This window comes from Drosophila hydei, unplaced genomic scaffold, assembly GCF_003285905.1.
Source record: "Drosophila hydei strain 15085-1641.00,03,60 unplaced genomic scaffold, DhydRS2 tig00000001-arrow-pilon, whole genome shotgun sequence".
Classification (NCBI taxonomy): domain Eukaryota; kingdom Metazoa; phylum Arthropoda; class Insecta; order Diptera; family Drosophilidae; genus Drosophila; species Drosophila hydei.
This window is the reverse complement of record NW_022045643.1, coordinates 3351579-3371838: the sequence shown is the minus strand read 5'-3', so window position 1 is coordinate 3371838 and position 20260 is coordinate 3351579. Positions and strand designations below refer to the sequence as shown.

At 40.8% G+C, this 20260-nt stretch overlaps 1 protein-coding gene across 3 annotated transcripts in view; it reads right to left on the bottom strand.

Moving 5' to 3' along the window:
• LOC111595641 (capon-like protein) overlaps positions 1–15469 on the bottom strand; it is a 44085-nt gene extending 28616 nt beyond the window's left edge. For all 3 annotated transcript variants that reach the window (XM_023309465.2, XM_023309462.2, XM_023309463.2), the window contains exons 1-2: positions 15213–15469; positions 9471–10127 (exon numbers count right to left, since the gene is read on the bottom strand). In XM_023309465.2, coding sequence (XP_023165233.1) covers positions 9471–9572 — 102 coding nt within the window. In that variant the 5' untranslated portion in view covers positions 9573–10127; positions 15213–15469. The remainder of the gene's footprint in view (positions 1–9470; positions 10128–15212) is intronic.
• Positions 15470–20260: the final 4791 nt, after the last annotated feature.

The window sequence follows — 20260 nt, the reverse complement described above, 5'->3', positions numbered from 1 at the left end:
GATTCGTGCGTACGCGTGTGCAATGAATCGAAACTCATTAAAAAGTTTCGCTGTGGTTTCACTTGACTTCGATGGCGGCAGCAACAGCTGACTACACACACGCCACACGCTGCCGCATGCCGCACGCCTCGCGCTACACGCACACTCGCTTTAATACGTCAAGACTTGGGCACACATTGTGCTGACAAATAAATTTGAATAATTAAAAGGCGCACAAAGGAGACGGTTGTCCTTTTTTGTGTACGTGTGTGTGGGTAGCTTTAACCACTTTGCTCTATACGCCAAGCTGTTGGCACTCATTATGCTGTCTTGGCAAGTGCCATTTAAATGTGCTTCATTATTTTCATTCAGGCACTGGCCAGAGCCCCAAAACAAAAGCCAGACAAATAAAGCAAAAGATAAGCAGCTAGCGAAAGGGTATAGAGGAGTTGGGGGCGTGTACTGCCAAGATATTATCCCAAACAGGCGACAGCTTGACAAACTAATGGCAAACAATGAAGTGCCCAGCCCAGATAGACAGACTAGCTCAACTGCTAGGAGCAACTTACCCAGACTAAGGGCAAGAAAGATTGGCCTAAAGGCATGCGCTTAGCTCATTAAAAAACCAGAGAGTGAACGAGCGAAGCAGACGCAGAGCAAGGGGACGAATTGCAAGTGTTATTTGGGCTCTACAAGTGCTAAAGTCAGAATTTTAATTTGGCCAACTGAGAAAACACTAAAAACCAGGCAAAACAAGAGGACCTGAGGCCAAAACATGGCCAACACACAGTGGCGCTGGCTAGTGGTCCTTCGCCCAGCCGCCAAGTGAGTGTGTGTGTGTGTTTGAGTGGGTGTTTGCATAATCATTTTCAAGTGCCCGCCCAGCCCACGCCAATCCACGGCAGCCAACCAACCAGCCAACCCACCAGCAGCCAACATGATTAGCCAATTATGTTGGGCAACTGTGAAAACATTTGGTGCGCAGCTTAGCGAGCAAAAGTTTCAGCTTTAAGCGACAGCTGACAAAATGTGTTTTAATTAAAAATTTGCCAAAAATGTAAATATAGAAGCCGACAAATATATGAAAACCACAGCACAGCACAAAATCGAAACGCAGAGCACACACAACGATGGCCAAGGACACGCTGGCCTAACTGCTTAGAGCTTGCTCAGTCAGTGTAGAAGAAGAAGAAGAAGAGGCTGGCCACATATTGAAATTGTTATTTTTAACAAAATACGCAAACTAATTGGCTGCTAATAAGACAGCACGGGGTCAAAGGTCAAACAAAGAAAAAGACAAAACACATTGCGTATACGCCGCGTAGTTGGGGGAGCGCTGTCTTTTGATATTTTACAATTAGGCGCCAATCGACGGCATTATTAATTTGCCTTTGGCTTTCAATTAAGCAATTAGGCGGGCATAGACCATGACCACGCCTACCAAACACCACACCCGCACATTTGTGGGCGTTGCTGGTCTGAAGTGAGAGTGGCAAAGAGAAAGAAAGGGAAGCAGCGTCCTAATATGCATACAAAAAGTCAAAGAAAATTGGGGCATTTATGAGCTGAGTTTTAGGTCTTTTTGGTGTTTTTGTTGTCTGCTATTTTTTTACATTTAACATTTTAACGATTGGCAGCAAATGGCAAAAATGCCAAACGTTTTATGCTAATATTCACACAAAACACCAAAAGGCAGACCAGACAGACAGAAAGACAGACAGAGAGAGAGAGAGCATCAAGTGGAAAACTTTCACAGTCTTCTTGACTGTCGGAAAAATGTTTGTTTAGAATTTGGACGGGCGTTATTTATGGCCCAATAACTTTTAACTTCACATGCGGCCTCTGGCATGCAAATTAGTTGGCCCATTTGCTCGGTGGCCACGTAAAAAGTTCAAATGAATTCAATTGCGAATACCATCGAGGGGGCAGCCAAGGCGCCCAGATGTGCCTAATCCTGGCGCAATGTCAATAAAAACCACAGCAACAAAAATGTGTTTAATTAATATCCAAATAATTGACAGCCAAATCGCTTATAAAATTCCTCGCCTCAGACTTAGGCGAAAGAACAACAATTTGAGCATCTTTAATTTTCAATTTGTTGCCATAAGCCAAAAAGTTGTTGAAAATTAATTTAAAAATATACGAAAAAGAAAAACAACAACAAACAGGCGAAACGACTTGTGTTTGTCATCAAAGCATCAAGTGTTTTTATAGATCTATACTATCTTGTGTATGTATGATGGTATATATGTGATGTATATCGTATATATGTACATACTCATTTAGATACATATTCATATAGAGGCTAATAATGACATCATGAATACTGCCTGATATTTTTGGCCAGGAAAATCCAATTAATTTTGCTGTCTGTTGCGCAGCATTGCGCTTTGTGTCTCTTTTTGTGTAGCAAATATATAAATTATGAAAAGTATATATACAGCCACCTAGCACATACAGTAATCCATCATCGCTTACAGCTGAGTTAAATATAGTTGGTTAAAGCAGTTCGATAGTTCCCCACAGTTCGTCGGGCAAGTCGAACTAGCTAGCATAAGAAATTTGTTCAGGCATTCAATAGTCACATATATAGAGATAAGTTGACTTTCACAAAAGCAGTACGCATCAAATTTAATAGTTAATTAAATTGTAAAAGCTGTGTTGTTGGTCCAAGTGCAAGCCAACTGCTGCTTGGTGGCAGTGTCAAAGGTCGTGTTGCAGTTGCAGTGAATGCCTGCCCCATAATTGCACTTGACAGTGGCAGCCAAACGACTACAAAAGCAGCAAGCTGCAGTAGCTGACAGTCAAAGCTAATGCCACAAAGTGTGCGCTCCGATAAGAAACAGCAAAACAACAACAACGAAAAAACAAATGCATGTGGCTGCTACCAGCAGCCAGTTGCTGCAACTGCAACTGCAACTGCAACTGCTGTGAAAGATTGCATAGCTAAGTGACTTCAATTGCATTCAAAGCCTGTCGCTGATTAAACTGGGAGCTCTGCTCTCGCCGCTTTGATGACGGCCTCACAGATAATTTTCAATTTTTCTTCTTATTTGTACTATTTTTTTTCATTTTTTTCCATTTGTGCTTTTCCATAAGCTTGAAACGTGAGCGGCAGTTAACGAGCTATTTTTGCAGCTACCCTTTAAGATTTGCGCCTGCACAAAATTGGCATAAAAAGATTGCAGACAATCGATTCTTGTCATTATCCAAAAGACAAAAAAAACCGAAAAAAATTGCTAGTTTTATTTGCTGCAACAATTGTTTTTTTGCCGTCTGATATTCAAACAAAGGGCATGAGAAGATAAAGTGAAGTAGGTAGCACAGAAAAGTCTTGATTATTTATACTACTTGGTTAGAGTAGGAGGTAAGTAGCAGAAGGGACTTATGAAGTAGGGAAGGAGGAGGATGCTAGAGCCGTGTAAGTTTTTGAAAAGGGATTGCAGAAAGCAAAGTAGAACTGAAAGTTCAGAAGTTAACAAAGATAATTTCATCAAACATTTAAAGTCATAAATGAAATTCTTGACAAAAGTCTTAGAATAGAAAAGGTGTTTGAATACCTTAAAACACATCTGGTTAAAATGATAAAAAAAATATAAGTTTCGGAGACTGTCAAGTCTTATAGAAATTATTGAATTATGTTAAAGAACAGACTTAGACTTAGATCTTAGAATGTCTTAAAGTAAGTCTTAGATATAAAAAGAGTCTAATAGCTACACCTCTCAGATAAGACTTATGAAACTTCAGAGACATGTTGAAAGTAGCAAGAAGTAGTTAAACACTTGTATCCCATTAACTGCTCTGATCACTATCGATGTTTTTGAAATGTCTTCCGAGCAATTGTTCAATTTTAAGCTACTTCTAACATCTGTCAGCAGCCAGCAGGATCCATTAAGGGTGTGTGCACTTCGGCTTGCCCAAATTGGTTTTGTTTTTTGTGCTGTGCTGTTTTATTGACAATTTGGCCAGGGCCAAGCCCAAATATTGCTAAAGGCAGCTGTCAGCGACCATTGGCAGCCAAACAGACCAACAAAAGGTCGGGGCAGTTGGGAGTTGGTGTGCCACATACGAGCAAACGTGCAGCAGCTGCCGTTGCAACTTCCGCAATGCTGCGCTTCGCTAGACACCAACAGCAGTAGCAGCAGCAGCGGCTACACAATTTGCGTGCGTTACCCATTTGCCAAACTGGAAGAGCAGCGTCCAAAGTGGGTGAGAGCTGTAGCCACCGTTGTGGTTTAATGCGCCTGCGCCACTGACTGCCTGTTGTCGGTTGTTTTGGCTGACTCATTGGAAATGCACATGTGCGCTGCAGCTGCGCCAGGTGAAAAGCGATTGCGTCCAATTGCGAAATGGCCAGCCAATTTGTGTGGCAATAGCAACAGCAACAAGATTGTGTAATAAGTATATAATAAATGAGCATAGTAGAGCATTTGCCGCATTCATGCCCCATTGAGCAATGCCAATCGAGTGAGTCAGTTGAGTCAGAATGAGAATGAAATAACCCAAACTCCATATAGATATGTGTCTGTTATATGTGCTCAACAGCGAACCACTAATGGGCACTTAAACTCTGACGACCGGCATTAAAAACGCACTTGACACACATTAAGAGCGCAGACATGTGTTCATCCAAACATGAGAAATCGCTGAGATTTGTGGGTGGCAGCAGGAGTGAAGCCAAGCAGAGGGGCGTGGCCTGGCCCAGATTTACTGCTGCAATAAAATTCTATTCATTTACAATAACTACTCTTCAGCCATTGTAACGACGGCCACCTGTACACTGCCAGCCATAAACATATTAAGCTAATAATTTGCAATCAATATGAAAATGAAATGCTCTAGGCACAGTCATGGAAGCCATGGAAGATAATCCGGTCTAATGTGCGCCAATTCGAAACAGATATACATATTTTATAGGCTATTATTATTGTTTTTATTGAACTTTTTATGCAGCAAGGGTCCAAAGACAACGGAGATAAACTGAAGCGCTTTCGCATTTGCCACAACATTTCAAATATAGACGCATCGAGGCAGATTTATGCATACAGATGTATATAGATGTTTATATATAGATTCATATTTAAACAATAATATTCAATATGCTGCATGAGGTGATTGTTTATAGCAGCAGTAGGTGGATACATGCAACAAAAGCGTTGCACATAAAGTGTATTAATTTTTGCCATGTTTAGCGGACGAAATCTAAACAGATTGGAAAATGATGGCGCAATGCCAATGACTGAAAACTGTTGCCGGAAAACTGTCTATCTGTATGGAAAATTGCAATTGTTCAGCTCAAAGATTTAACGAGCAAATTGAACTTTGTGGGAAAGGTTAAGCAAACAAGTGAAACACGGCGTGGCGCGGCACAGCACAGCAAACGAAATCATTTTCGTTGCCTTGCGGCAATGGCAAATATTACATTTTTTAAAGCGTCTTCAAGTTTTTTTTAGGGAATAACAGGAACGAAAACGCAAAACTGAAAAGCAATCCTGACAGTGACATATACAATGCCCAGCCGAGTCTGTCGCTCTCGCTCCAAAAGGACACTTGAGATTTTATTTGCATTTTATGACTCATTTTTCACGCCTTCTCGTGCCCTGGGCTGGCTCGTCTGGGGTCGTCTGGCCGTGTCAGTTGCGGCTGATAAAAGCCAGCACCAGGCCCCAATTGCACGCCGCATAATCCTTTTCGGGTTTTGTCCTTTTCGACGCTCAACCAATAATTTATATAGCAGAAATGGGTTTTTGGCACCAAACGACTCAAACCAGCGCCAGGGCAGATAATTGAAATTGATATATGAAGAGGCAGTTTTCTTGGCCGATGCTCTGTCCCTTGTTGGCCTGAAAACGAACGGGCAGAAGCTGCATGTGCCACTTAGATAAACAAAACAAAAGCAACAGCAGCAGCAGCAGCAGAGCGGAAACATTGCGTATACGCCACCGACGCAGACGCCGAACCATATGAAAATTCATAATTTTGCGTACGCACAAACCAAATGGAAAATGGGTAAACACAACAAATGTGAAAAGTTACACACACACACACTCATACACACAGGCACAGGCAGAGGTAGCACGTGGACCGCAGACTCTACGCTCGCTTTTTATATGTTTTTCAATATTTTACTTTATGCGCCATATTTTTTATGTGCCTATATATAAAAATATCGTATATATACGCATATTCTTGAAATGTTCATATTTCTTTATTCTCTTTTGCAGCGTACTAGATCATATGCGTTTCACCTTCACCTTAATATCCAATAATTAATTTTGCAATAGACGCTAATAATAGCTAAATACATAAACTAAAATTTTGATAAATAACAACAAGAATTTTGTAATCTGCCAAACTAATAATGAAAAGGCAAATTGTTTTAGGCAGCGGGTGGGAAATCATTCAATTGAATTTATGCTCATGTCTGTATTCAAAACATCATCAGCATAAAATTTGAAAATTTTATGCAAATTGCAGGAAATTGATTAGGGATCAAAAAGAAATTGCTTCAAGAATGAAGATGATAAAATATATATGCATCAAGAGCGAATATTTTTCATTTCTAGTCAAAATATTGTCAAATTTAAATAATATTCCGAGATAGTATAGAAACAAACTGTAAATTTGGCAGCCCACGCACATATCGAGGCGTGCATAAATAAAACAAAGGCGACGGAGGCAACACAGTTGAAGAAACATCTATGACAGAACCTCAACTTAAATAATTGATGGGCTGAGTGTGGAAAAGCGCGTCAAAATAACGGAAACTGTGTGCGGAAACATAAATCGAATCGAACTTGAGGGCTTGCTCAATAAATTTTTGATAGAGCTAACTTGCAGGAAATCGCAGCAAAACAAAAGTTAAGTATGCGTCATGTTGCCAAGCAGTCAGAAAACCAAAAAAAAAATAACAAAAAAGCAACAAAAAAGAAGTGCGAAAGAAAAACACGGCGCCAGGCCAAGTGCGTGAGAGCGAATAATTTATACACCTTTTGAAAGATTTATGCGGCATGGCCCGCAAGGAGGCAGCAGCAGCATCGGCGGCAGCAGCAGAGGCCTCAGCTAACCAATTTTCGTATGGCGCGAAATCAAAGCGTGAAATTCAATTAATCTAAGCAAGCAAAAGTCAGAGCAGGCAAAGTCAGAGGCAGGCGATTGCGAAATTTGTGCGAGTGTGAGAGCGAAATTTGCAGGCTGTGGCATAAATATATTTATAAGTGGCGTCCTGTCCGATACCTCTCATAAATAATGCCTTCAATGACAGCCACACACAATCACAACCACAAACACTCATGACTCACGCTCGTTATTTGAGCCTGAGACGCAGATGAATCAGTTGGGCTGACACAGCGAAAAAAGCCAACGAAAGAACAAGCTGCTGTATGCACTGCAGGCAGTCTTTTAAACTGTTATCTGCCCGACTTGTGTATCTTATTTGGGTTAGCCAGCCAAGCATATCGCATACGAGATATACCTCTTTGTGTACGTATACATATACATATGCATATAGTGATGCTAACGGTATACACCAAAAACAGGCAGAAAACAAAACGAGCATCGGAAAAGTGCAAAACTTTGTGTTTTGCTTGCTTTTCATTTATGGAAAATGCAAATAGCAACGTGCCACAGTAACAAACAACACGTGGATAGCGACGGAAAAGAGCCTATGCGCATACGTGAGGGCTACAGTGGCAGACATGTCACTCCCCCGCCGCCTCTACGCCAATGGAAATTGTTTGGCTGTTCGTTGTTAGCGTGGGTCTTAACGCTGCTTCACGGCAATTTGGCTTGGCAACTGAGTGCATTTAATTGCAACTGCAACTGCAACTGCACCAGCAGCAGCAAATCCAAGTGCAATGTTTTTCACATAATGAAGAAGCAGAGCCAGAGCCAGAGCCAGAGCCAGAGCCAGAGTTGAGCTGTCTCAATGCTGCCGACTAATGTCAAGCGCTTTGCATACAAAGTGTGGCATCAACAAAAACAAAAAAGAAATGCCATTGAGTCGACAAAGTCAAAGCTCAATGCACTCCAACAACAGCAACAATTCGTGAACTTCTGCAGGCTCTGGGAAACATGCCCATCAACAGCAACTAGTCAAATAGACATACGTCTATCTAAGGGTCATTGGCTCTCCACTTAACAGCCAAAGCTAGCTAATCAAATCAAATAAAAAAAAAATCAAAAAGCTTCAACTGACCAAAACATAAAATAACCAACTGTATTCAGTCAGATTCATATATATATGTTTTTTATACATATATAGAATATGAGCTTGGCACGCAAACAATTTCCACACATTGCACAAAAATAATAAAGAGCAACAACAACAAATAACAAAAAAAAGAACTAAACAAATGCTTGCCATGCGTTGCTGAATAATTGAATGCGAGTAAACGCACACACACACGCACACACAAAATGGAAATTTGTTTATCATTTTCCCCCTCTCAACTCAAACAACAACAACAACAACATGTCTGGCCATGTGACAGTTGACTAACTTGCTGAATGCTCAAAAACAAAAAAGCAAAGTAAAAACAAAACAAGTCACAATTTTAGGCCAGGCATAAGCGACTGCAGCATGCTCGTTCACTTTGTTGTATATTTTTATGTAGAGATAGAAAAGATCAACTTTTTAAGAAGCTTAATATCTAATTTATTCAAGAACTTAATAACTATGACAGATGTTGATGTTTTAAGTGAACATTTTCTGAGCCTAACATGGGGTATATAGGCTTTCCTGGTTTAACAGCAAGTTCATCGAAGAGACTTATATTGCATAAACACCTGTTATACCCGCTTTTCATTTGTTAGCAGAGTATAAAAACTTCCCATATAAATATACACATCTATGGGGGATATTCATGTAACCGATGCTTCCGTCAGCAACAACCTCAACAACAAAGCTGCCTCAATTCAATTGCAAAAATATATAATTGCATTTATAAAATTGTAATAACTGTTTGTGTGCTTGGCCACGTTTGCAACAATGATTTGAAAACGATGGCAAAAGAGAAGAAAAAATATTAGTAATATTAAGTAAATATACGTTTCGACTATTGCCAATGGATATGCCAATTACAAAGCTGCCAAAACGGATATTGTGGCGATAAAAGAGAAATGGAGCTGTTCAAGCTCATGCCACAATTGTGCGAGAGGGTAGACACACCTCTTCCTTTAGCCAAGAAAACTTAAAAGACACGCCGACGAAATAGCTTTGCGTATGCCAGAACCATTTGGGAATTAGTATGCGACATGAGCATTTCACATACCGAGAAGACTATAAAATAATGATATCTGCTTAAATAAAAGATTAGTCACTGAAATGAGGACAAACGATCAATGATTCATAACTTGACGTGAATAGACTTGCAGTTAGACTTAACTAAAAATTTAAACTTAGACGGAACTCAGTTCGAGATAGAGACCAAAACATCATATTTCATAGCTTGATCTTCTCGCATATTTTCGTAATTCTATCATCGACTTACCTTGGCCTGAAATGTGATGCCATGGAAGAACGCCTGCTCGGCATGGAGCGGCACACGCAAATCCTGATCGTCCTGCACCAGATCGTACGGCGTCGATGGCATTCTCAGATAGTTCAATAGCACCGATTCGGACCACTTGTAGTATCATGAAATTGTTTTCATTTTCCTTGTGCTACGCCTGTGCAGCTGATGGCGCAGTTGCCATAAAATGCCACTCGAACGACGCTTCCCCTGGCTCTGGCTCTGGCTTTGGCTCTGACTGCGGCTACCGCTCTGGCTTCGACTCTGGCTGTGGCTGCGGCTGTGCTGGTGCGGCGGCTGCTGTTGGCTAATGCTTTGGCTCATGCAAATTGTGTGGAGCGTCAAGAGCGCGCTCTGTGATTGATTTGTTATGTTTTTTTTTCTTCTCCTTTTTGCCTACTGCTCCCCTGCTCCTGCTCCTGCTATATTTCGACTCCAGCTGCTCGGGCTTTAGCTCTGGCGCTCCGCAGCCTCCAGTGTGCGCTTGCTTAATCCCAATTTATGAGCTTGCGGTCGCCTCTCTGTAGCTGGCAAATTGAATTGCGTCAGTTCGGCTCAAATCGTTGGCGAGCAAGAAGTGATTCTTTAGCTATTTGCGTTTTATTATGAAATCAGCCCATTCACCGCCAATTTGTGCTGCAAAAAAAAGAAAGGTGGATAAAAAAACAGCTTAGGTTGAGCGAAAATCAACAGAAAAGTAGAAATATCTAAAGGCCAATAAGCGTTAGCTAATATCATGTTATCAAATGCGCCTAAACGCTTCAACTTTTCGTCTACGCTTTGGCTATTGAAGTGATTCACTCAACAACTTTCGAACTTTAATATTGAGTCAGCAAATCAAGTGTTGAGTTTATTGGAATCGCGCTAATTTACCACTGAATCACAAGCGTCCGTCGTCTTCTCTCACTCAGTCTCTAACTGTCTGTCTATCGCTGTGTCTATCTCGCTCGATAGGCGATGACACCTACGCGCACGTGCTGACAACGCTTTGTTTTGTCTAACAAAATAAAACATTTGCAATCACAATAATAATTATTATTATTATTTGTAAAGCACGTCTTTTCATGCTCGTGGCTTTTATATGGCGCTGCAGGAAATGTCTGCGTTTTAATTGAAATCGGCTTTCAATTTGACTGCTTTCCTGTGGTTAAAGTTAAATAAGCATACATAAATAACTTTATATATATATTCTATATATATACTTTAAAGTCTCAGAGAAGCTCATGTCAATGAGCATGCCTTGGCCGCCTAATCTCTATAACTACTCTCTCCCCTTTGTTTATCGAGGAACCTTTCCAATTGTCAAATCAATGCGTCTCCTGCTATTGCCCGCTCCATCAAATTTCATCAACTCTCGGTGGCTTTTAATGAACTCAGCAAAAACTCAAACTGAAACTTTATGTCAACAGCTGTGATATTTTTTTGTCTTTACATTTTTTATTTTGATGTTGTTTCTGTTTCTGCTGGCTCTTCTTTGCTCTGACTGTAACCCAGTCTCAGGCGCTGTTTCTCGCTGTGAGACAGGCCAAAGGGTCATGGACGTTTAAGCTTGTAAATGACAATAACAACAAAAGCAACAACGCCAGCAGCAACAGCAGCAGCAGCAGCAGCCAGAAAGCCCCGCCAGTGACTCGCGTTACGTGGAGTGAGCCCGTCTTCATCTCCGACTCATTCTCCAGCTCCACGTCTCGTGTTGCTGTCTACAAGTGGGGGGCAAACATGCGACGGCAGCTTTTAAAAGGTTAAAACAAAAGTTATGCCAGCAATTCTCGAATATCTCTTTATCGTTTGTGTTGTCGCCGTTTCTCTCTTTCTCTCTTTGTGCCTGGCTCGGCCTTAAGTTATCAATTTGGGTAACGATTGAGTTCAAATTGCAGCCAGCTGACACCAGAATGGAGGCCACTGGGCCGAACAGTTGACACTTTTTGGGGCGAAACATAAATCAGCTTAGCTTAAGTGGAGCTCAGTTCGTTATCGGCTGCAGGGATTATGCGAATGAAATAACAAAAGCTGGAACTACACGTATACGCTACTCTATGCTCTAGTCTTTTGTCTAGTAAAGCTACAAAGCAACGCCTGTGCAAAGTTCAATGCCTGCCATCGCCCACATTCATATATCAGGCATAAATGGTCTGCTCCTACTACGACTAAAGGTAGCTGCCCCACCGCCATTTTGTGAGTTCCGTGCTAGGGTTCAAGTACCTCCAGCAAGACACGAGCTGGGCCAAAGCACTCGACGCATGCGTTGCAAAGCATACTAAAAGCATATTGCTAGAAAAGTGCCTCACATTGCACCCGCAGCTGTGCCACATAGAAAGAGAGAGAGAGAGAGAGACAGGGAAAGAGGAGGATCGGGAGGAGTAGGCGAGTAGAGTGAAGTATAGAGCCAAAGAACGGTATGCATTACCCAACCCAATCGTTGCTTCCCTTTAGCCAACAAGAACTTTCTTAAGTCACTTCTTTGCTACGCACTTTGAAGTATACACTAAGAAAAATTAAGAGCTGGTTGGACGAGATGTAAAAAATTATAATAGCAAATGGAATTAAATATCACCTATACTTTTATAGCTAGATATTTTAAATATTTATGTTATGGAATTTAGAAGCAGCTCAAGATATTTGTCATTTCACACATTATTTCTCACAGTGCATAGCCATGTTGCTCAGTTTTGTTCTTGAATGCACGCCTATCTTCTACGTCTGCGTCGCAGGCAACTATCAAGTTTTTGAATTGCGCTTTGTCTCGTGCTTCGCTTCGTTTCGATTTATTTCATTCCGTTTCGTTTCGTTTCGTCTTGTTCTTCGCCCGCACTATCAACAAAGCTGCGCCTGCGCGCTGCACCAACAACAACAAACACAATGGAAAAACTCGTATCGCCTGCAAGTGAATGACTTGGCATAGCTGACGATGTGCTTCCAAGAAGCGTGCAAGCGCTGGGCGCGCGCGGTGCGGGGTTGGCTGAGCGGCGTCCCTTGGCGTCAGCAGCTGAAAACCGGTTTTTGGCTCGCTGGGTTCCAAGTCGCAGCCGAAGTCAAAGTCTTGGTAACTTACACGCTCACTTCCTTTCCGGTTCTTGCTGCGCTGCATTGCCCGCCCCTCAGCTAACCCCGCCCTCCCTCACCCTGACTGCAGTCAGCTGCAATTTGTGTTTAGCAGTTTTTCAAGTTTTTTGTTTTTTTTGTGTTTTTGTATTTTTATATTTTGCTTTTATTATTTTTTTCTTGTTATTTGATTTCTTGTAATTACGTACGCCAGCAATCAAGCGAATCGACGGTCTCTGCGCTTTTGTCAGCTGCAAAACTGCAAATGTTTCTGCGCACTTGCCGCAAGCTGCATGCCGCTTGTTATGCAAGTCTCAAAAGAAATAAGAGGAATAAAAATAAAACTTAACAAAATAAAAATGAAACTGGTCGTCAGCTTTGGAGCTCATGATATTTATGGTTGGCTTTTGTTTTCTTTTGACTTTTCAGCTAAAAAAAAAAATTGCGCACATTTTTGCTTTTGGAAAATATTTTTCGGATAATGCGGAAAACTTGAAAGCCTAACGACTGCTGTTGTTGGTTTTGTTGTTGTATATGTTATTTTGAGCTGCCAAATAAACACATAAACAACAATTATGCGCTTTGATGGCCACAATCAGCAAATCTGACCAGCTGTGCCAGCTGCGTTAGCTCCCTAGCCTTTTCAGCCATCTTTCAGGCTGCTGCCTTTGCCTTTGCCTTTGCGTCTGGCATCAATTTTGTTTTCGATTTCAAAGCAAACGCTAACAGGCAACGGCAACATGTTGCAGAGTCGATTGCCAAGTGCTGTCAAGATCTGCAGATACAGAGACAAAGACAGAGAGAGGGAGATGCAGAGACGGAGAGAGAGAGAACCTTTTTTGGCCGGATTCCTTTGTGTCGATCTGCGAGGCAATGCAGACGTCCATTTGGCGCACTGTCTCGCCAATGTCGCTTCGGCTTTATATTTATGAGCAGGCAGGTCCAGACGGGCAGCAGCAGCGAGTCACTGCCAGTGACGGAGGTAGAGGCAGAGGCAGGTCGATGCAAAAGTTTTTGCCTGGCAGGCAGCTAGCCAGAATGTATCTATAAGATACATGCTATACGCGTATGTGTTACGCGCCTATAAATAGCGCCAAAGCAACCAACAAAGAGAGAGAACGAGCGAGAGGGCGTGATACAACAAACAACAGAATGTCTATACGTGTACCTATATGAAATACTTTGGGCTAATACACAACACACAAACATAAATCTTAGCTGATTGCCAAATAAAAGTTTTTGACTTTTTGCCGTACCAGAAATTTCGAAAATATATAATTTTCTACATAGCTGAGCGTATGTAACTGAGATCAGTTAAAAAGTATCTGCAAGATACATATCTCAAAAGTAGCAGTAACCTTGAGAGCTTAGTACGATTCTATTCAGTTATTTAGCATAAGTCGTGAGCGTCAAAGATTTTTCCAGCTGCAGCATTCTTTCTCCCTCTCTCTCTCAACAGAAGTTGAGTTTCAATAAATGAAATGAAATGAAATGAAATGAAATTCCAGGCCAAAACGCGAAGACAAAGTAGAAAATGAAACATAATTAATGATTGAGATGCTCGATTGGTCAGTTATCAGCAATTTTGTCATTGCACTCAACTTTAGCGTTGATTATATTAGCTACACACGCTCCCGTGTGTGTCTCTGTGTGTGTATGAGTGTGTGTATCTGTATCTTATGGATGCATTCGTTGCGTTTCACATTGCGAGACCCAATTCGAAATGTTTTTTCTTGCTGTTTGCTGTCATATTTTATAAAAATAATAAACACAACGGTTCTGGCACACGAATCGCAAAACAAAGCGACTCGATTGTATCTGCAGCCAAGTGCATATATTTGTATCTAGAACGCGTCGCGTAATCAGTTTTTCACTTTATTTCAGCTCTTTTTCTGTTGCAAATAATGCGGAACTTTCAATTTCTATGCGCTTTCTGCGTGGGTGGCTCGAGATCTTCTGCGTCTACAAACCACTTTAATGACATGATATAAACTTGCACAGTTAACACACACACACACATGCACATGCAGACACATGCACGCACAACAACTCGTATTACACGCTTTCAGCTGTTGCTGTCTCTCCTGTGGGTCTTGCGGTTTTATTTTTTGGTTTTCGTATTTCTTTCTTTTTTCAAAAATTAACTGCCAATTCTGGGAAGCCGAGCGTCGCCTCGCTTTGTTTTTTTTTTTCTACTCTTAGCGAATGTTAATAAATGGATAGAGTGTTGGCAACGTTGTTGACCAAATGGCGCCGACTTGTTGCTATGTTCTCTAATTTTTCTTCGGAGAGCTCTGTTTTGGTTTCTTTTGCTAAGCGACGGCAAGTTTTATGAATATTTAATAAATGCTCGTCAGTATTTTGTGTGTGCATACAGATTTATGTGAGTTAACTGTTGCGCCGGGGCGTGTGAAACGGATATGTCTGACTTTTTGGCTAAGAACTTAACCTGTGAAGCGAACTCTAGCTAACGGCGACAAATGGCGAAAATCCCCGCAGAGCTTAGCTAGACTTAACACCAGTTAATTGCTTGCAAAGATACACAGAGCCACATATATGCAAATATTTAGATACTTAGATACTTCTTCACATACTCAGACACATAGATATTCACATACGCAGGCATTCTGATATTGAATTACTTAGGTACTTATTGTTAAGATAAACCCTTCGCCTTACATTAACGTTTTTTTTGAAGATTTTAACAGGAAGCGCTCGCTTGACTGAATTAAGATTTTAACGGATTTTGTGTGAGAACCGGTATGCAAAAATTTAGCCAATTTTGGTTTTTCGTTTCTTGTTTTTTTCTTATTCTTCTTTTCTTATTTTTGTTGATTTTGTTTTCTTGTTATATTCGACGACGCGCTACGAATTCGCGCTGCCCGTTAACCGTTAGGCTTGATGCGTTGCGTATACGCCTGGCCTGCACTCAATGAACGCCGAACAACAACTGAAAACGTTTCGTGTCGAGTCGCCATCGTATGGCCCAAGCTGCGACCAACCAGCGTGCCATACAGGGTGCCGCAAAACCAGTTTACGTCTAGCTGTCGCGCTCTCTTAGTCACACGAAGAGCGCGCGCGAGAGAGCGAGTGCGCTCTGTGCTGGCGAAAAAGCGAAAGCCGCTGACCAATCAGCGCCCAGCAACTACACGTGCTTGACGCTTGCCGCGTTTCTCTGTTTTGGTTTTGTTTTTCGGACGCGAGAGTCGTTGCTGGCCACCTGTCCGCGCTCTTAGCAAAACGCTGAAAGACTTGTTTGAGACTTTTAAGCATTGTCTTTAAACAATTGAGCGTCAGAAGTTTGTTTAAATAATTCACTTTGCAAACAAGTTTAGCTCGCAGTCTAGACTTTTTAATGATGTGCTGTAATGCGTATCATAAATCATATAAACAATTATTATACGAGCATTTAGTACGTCGCTTTAGCTAAACTGATCTGATAAATTAGAAATGAACTCTCGGCCACTTCAACTTTATTATTTTATTGTATTTATACTTAAATTACCTTTATAAACTTATACAAAATATTTGCTCTTGATATTTAACCCAAATCAAAGATGTCCAAAGTGGATCTCTGCATGCATAATATCTCTACCCCATCGAAATTCCTGAAATAAGCAGAATATCCAAATATGTAACGAGTCCTAAGCTGTCACAGCAACTTTTATACTTAACAACAGACAGCTCAATCGCGACAAATATTCACGAATATTCACGCATAACTCAAAGTTCTCTATGCCACAGTCTATCTCTGTGTGGGTGTGTGTGAAGGTGTGCAACGTGTGTGCCTGTGGGTGCAAATAGTATTCATGAGAAATATGTCAAAGCTTTGCGGGCATCATCACTTGAATGTCAACAAGAGCAGACAGCAAAAATAGAAGCAGGCAAACACAGAAATATCGAATGAGTTTCTACAGGCAGGAAATTCTGAATGATAAAATTTTGACTATTCCATGGATGCATGGCAAAGCCTGTCAAGTGTCAAAAATTCTAATTGAACGCATTGCACAAATATTTGTTGCACTTAAATTTCAAGTGGTGCCACCAACAAGAAAGCATGCTTTCAACTTTGGAATCAAATGAAAGAGCAAAGTGAAAAACTTCGACTGGCAGCCGCGTCGTTTGGCAAATGCGCTAAAATCCTGTTACCAACTTTTTCCGGCCGGTCACTTTTTTAATTAAAAACGAGGCAAGCACCCAGTTTGCCTCGCCAAACAGTTTAACAGCTTAAATGAAAAGTTTCTTCCAACTGCTAGAGAAATATATCGTGTTTAAAGCACGCAACATGCGAATCGAGCTTTAAAATCTCAACAGGATATGCGTGCCTCGAAATGCGTTCAATCATGGCCTCTAACGAGAGTGCGTGCCCTTAAGAAAACTTTCGTGCTTTGTCATTTTTTAGCCAAAACACATTGTCAAAAAGGAAAGGCAGCAGCTGAAAGAGTCCTTTAGCATCCTTACTTAACAGCGCCAACAGCCCATCGATGTAGTCACTTGCCAAGTGGCTGGCAAACTTTTTTTCTTGCTTACCTCAGGCAAACTTTCTCGATTGTCCTGCCAACGTGTGTGTGCGTGGGTGGGATACGTGTGTATCTGCGTCTGTATATGTGAATGGAATGCCGGAAGATGCGTGTCAGATGACAGGCGTTAAGCTTCGAATCAGCTGTTATAGCTTTAAAGCCTTAGTCAAATCAATTAACAACTTGGCTTCTTTCAATGAGCAAGCAGAACAACTCCTAAAAGCATGCAACAAAATTGATTAAACAGGTGAATAAATTAAATCAGCTAATGGAAAAATCAAATCTATATATATTTGGTTTTTATATAGAAAGAAATAACTCTACTATTTCAAACTAGTTCTACTCCCTTTTCTACTCCAATTTCTTTTCATATTATACTTTATATTTATCCCACTTCTGTTCTGACTTCTACTCAAAGTTCTACACATACATTTTCTTTCATACTTTGCTTGTTATTGATCCTAATCATTCATAGCCTCTTCCATATTATCTCCTCTATTCAGACTTACATTTCAATTTCTACTTATACTCTTAATCCAATTTACACAATTTCTGCTCATACTTCACTTCCTTCTTCTACTTGTGTTATTCATCCTTCTACTACTACCTCTGCCTTATTCATACTTCTCCTCATTCTCCTAATTCCACTTATACAAGTTCTACTCATACTTCACTCCCATTGTTACTTACTACTAGACCATCTTTTAATCCATATGCCTCTCTTCCTCCTCCTTCTTCTACCGCTGCTTTTACTCCTGGCTCCTACATCTACCAGGGTCAATCCTTCGCCTACTTCTATTCTCACTTTTAATCGTAATCCTATTTATACAACGCTTTGGAAACCTTCGCTTTCTTTACTTAGCAGTCGATGCATTTAAATTTAATTGAATTTAAGAGAATCGTATAGGAGGTGTGTTACTGTGCCTTGATCATAAGTCAGCCAGTTCATTCAGTCAGTCAATTCGTCAGGCCATATAATCGCTTTCCATTTATATAGGCAGATATATGAAACTCATTTAGCATTAAAATTTACAGCACATGTGTCGCATTAAAGCGCAGATGTGCTCCAAACCCGAGCCTTTTTTGATAAGCCCAGTCATAGTACTGGCAGATGTGGATAAAAACCAATAAATTTATTGTCAACCTCCGCTATTGCTGTTATTTCATCCATGCTTCGTTAAGCTTACGTTAATTTATGTGGGCGTGGGTATGGGCAGGGGAAAGACCCTTGGGCTATGCGCAAATGATACACAAAATGACTTTGATAAACGCAATTGTCTAGCAAATGGCAGGGAGCGCAGCAAGCCTTAAGAACTCGTGGAAAATTAAAATGTAGGCTTTCGGGCTTTCAGGCTTGGCAGACTTCGAGGCCCTGGTAAAATCAATCAACAAAGCAAATAAATACAATTAATGTTACATTACGTATACGCCACGGTGCACAGCAGCCGGGACATAGGCAGGCAGCCAGCCGTGGCCAGCTGTAGTCCTTGTTGCCGCTTCCCGTCCTTGTTGCCGTGCCTTGGAATAAATTATGCTCGCAACAATTCTTTGCAATCTTATGCATGTCAACGCGGTGCGCAGCATTCAGGACCAGCGGCAGAAAGTCCTATGTAAATGCAAATACAACAAGTAGGTAAAAAGCTGATAGCCCGACTCAGATATACCCAGACTATTCAAAAAGTCCAATTTGATATTAAGAATTTGTATGCAGGGTATTTTCTGGTTGAGTTACTTTCTCAACTCAACGGAAACAATCCTGAAGCCAGCTTCTTCGCTTCCTTCCTACTTTATAAACTTCGTATGACAACAACTGTTGCTGTTCACTTCCTGGTTGAACATGCCTCCCACTGCACAGAAATGTGGATATATTTAACATATTCCGAGTAACTGCTAGACGTGCATTTCCCTTGACAACTGTGAATGGAAATAAAATAAAATCAAATATGCACTGACGTGTAAATTAATGCGTGAGTCTCTTCAAATGGTATTAAAGTATGAAATGGAATGAACAGAAGTATGAAAATGAATATGAATATGAATGTGAAGTGAAGAGTCTGGCATATGCACACACATGTGCTGCTCTTTAACATTCGCTTGTCTAATTGAAAGAGCTGTAAAAGCCAAAAACGCGAGACAAAAATGTGAAATGCAAATGCTAAAAACTTCACAAGTCGTCGCAAAGACCATAAAGTTGCCGAAAAGTTTTACTTAACGTTGAATTTGCCATTTGAGCTTCCTGCTCAAACTTTGATATGCCATGAGAGAGCGGAGAGCAATTAAATATGTAACACAGATTAACAGCTTAAAATATTCAGAAACTTCTTAAATGTGAGTCGAGTTATGGCTCAAAGCAAATTGCTTGCAAATTAAACTATGAATTTATTTTAAGCAAAAAACAAAATACTTAAGCTGCTTTAAGATGATAAAGCAAGCAAAATTTAGTTGAATGTACTTTATGATTGCATTCAAAATTAAACGGATTAAAAGCTTAAAATTCCACTGATTCTTATATTATAAATTAAATAAATATTTCAACAAAATTTTTAAAAATTCTTAGAGAAATTGCCAAATCTTAACTAATTTTAAAGTCCAACTTGTCGCCGAAATTACCAGCAATATAAAAATATTTGCCCTGAACCCCAACTACTATGAACTATTAGCAATCAAACTTTTTTATTCTAGTGTGCTTTCAGGCTAAGAGTGATAATCGTCTTAATTATAATATTAAATGTCTGTCAATGGCTTAATTAAAGCTGTAAGCGTGAGTGCGCGTCGTTCATTAATGACAGGCACTGTGAATTAGTTTAAGACCAGATAGACATATCTAACGACCGCTAATTAGTTTCGATGCGAGATATAAAACCACAATATACGCAGAGCTGCAGCCAACTGGAAACAGACAGCCGCAACATGTGGCAGGCAGTGGTTGTAATTCTAGTCCTGTGGCCATTGCTCGGCTGTATTCCTAATCAGGCTTTCACACCAAATGAGATACTGCAACGCAGCTACAGAGAGCAGCGCTTCGAGACGCTTTTATTGCTTCGGCATAGTCGCCAGCTGCACTGCAGCCAAATGGAGCAACTGGCAGCTGCCTCCACGTGGCCCATGCTTCGCCTCAGCAACGAGGCCAACTTCTATTTAAGGCGCAGCCAAAGCACAGAGATGTTTGCGCTGATCTGTCTAGCTGGCAGCAACCAGCTGGACATG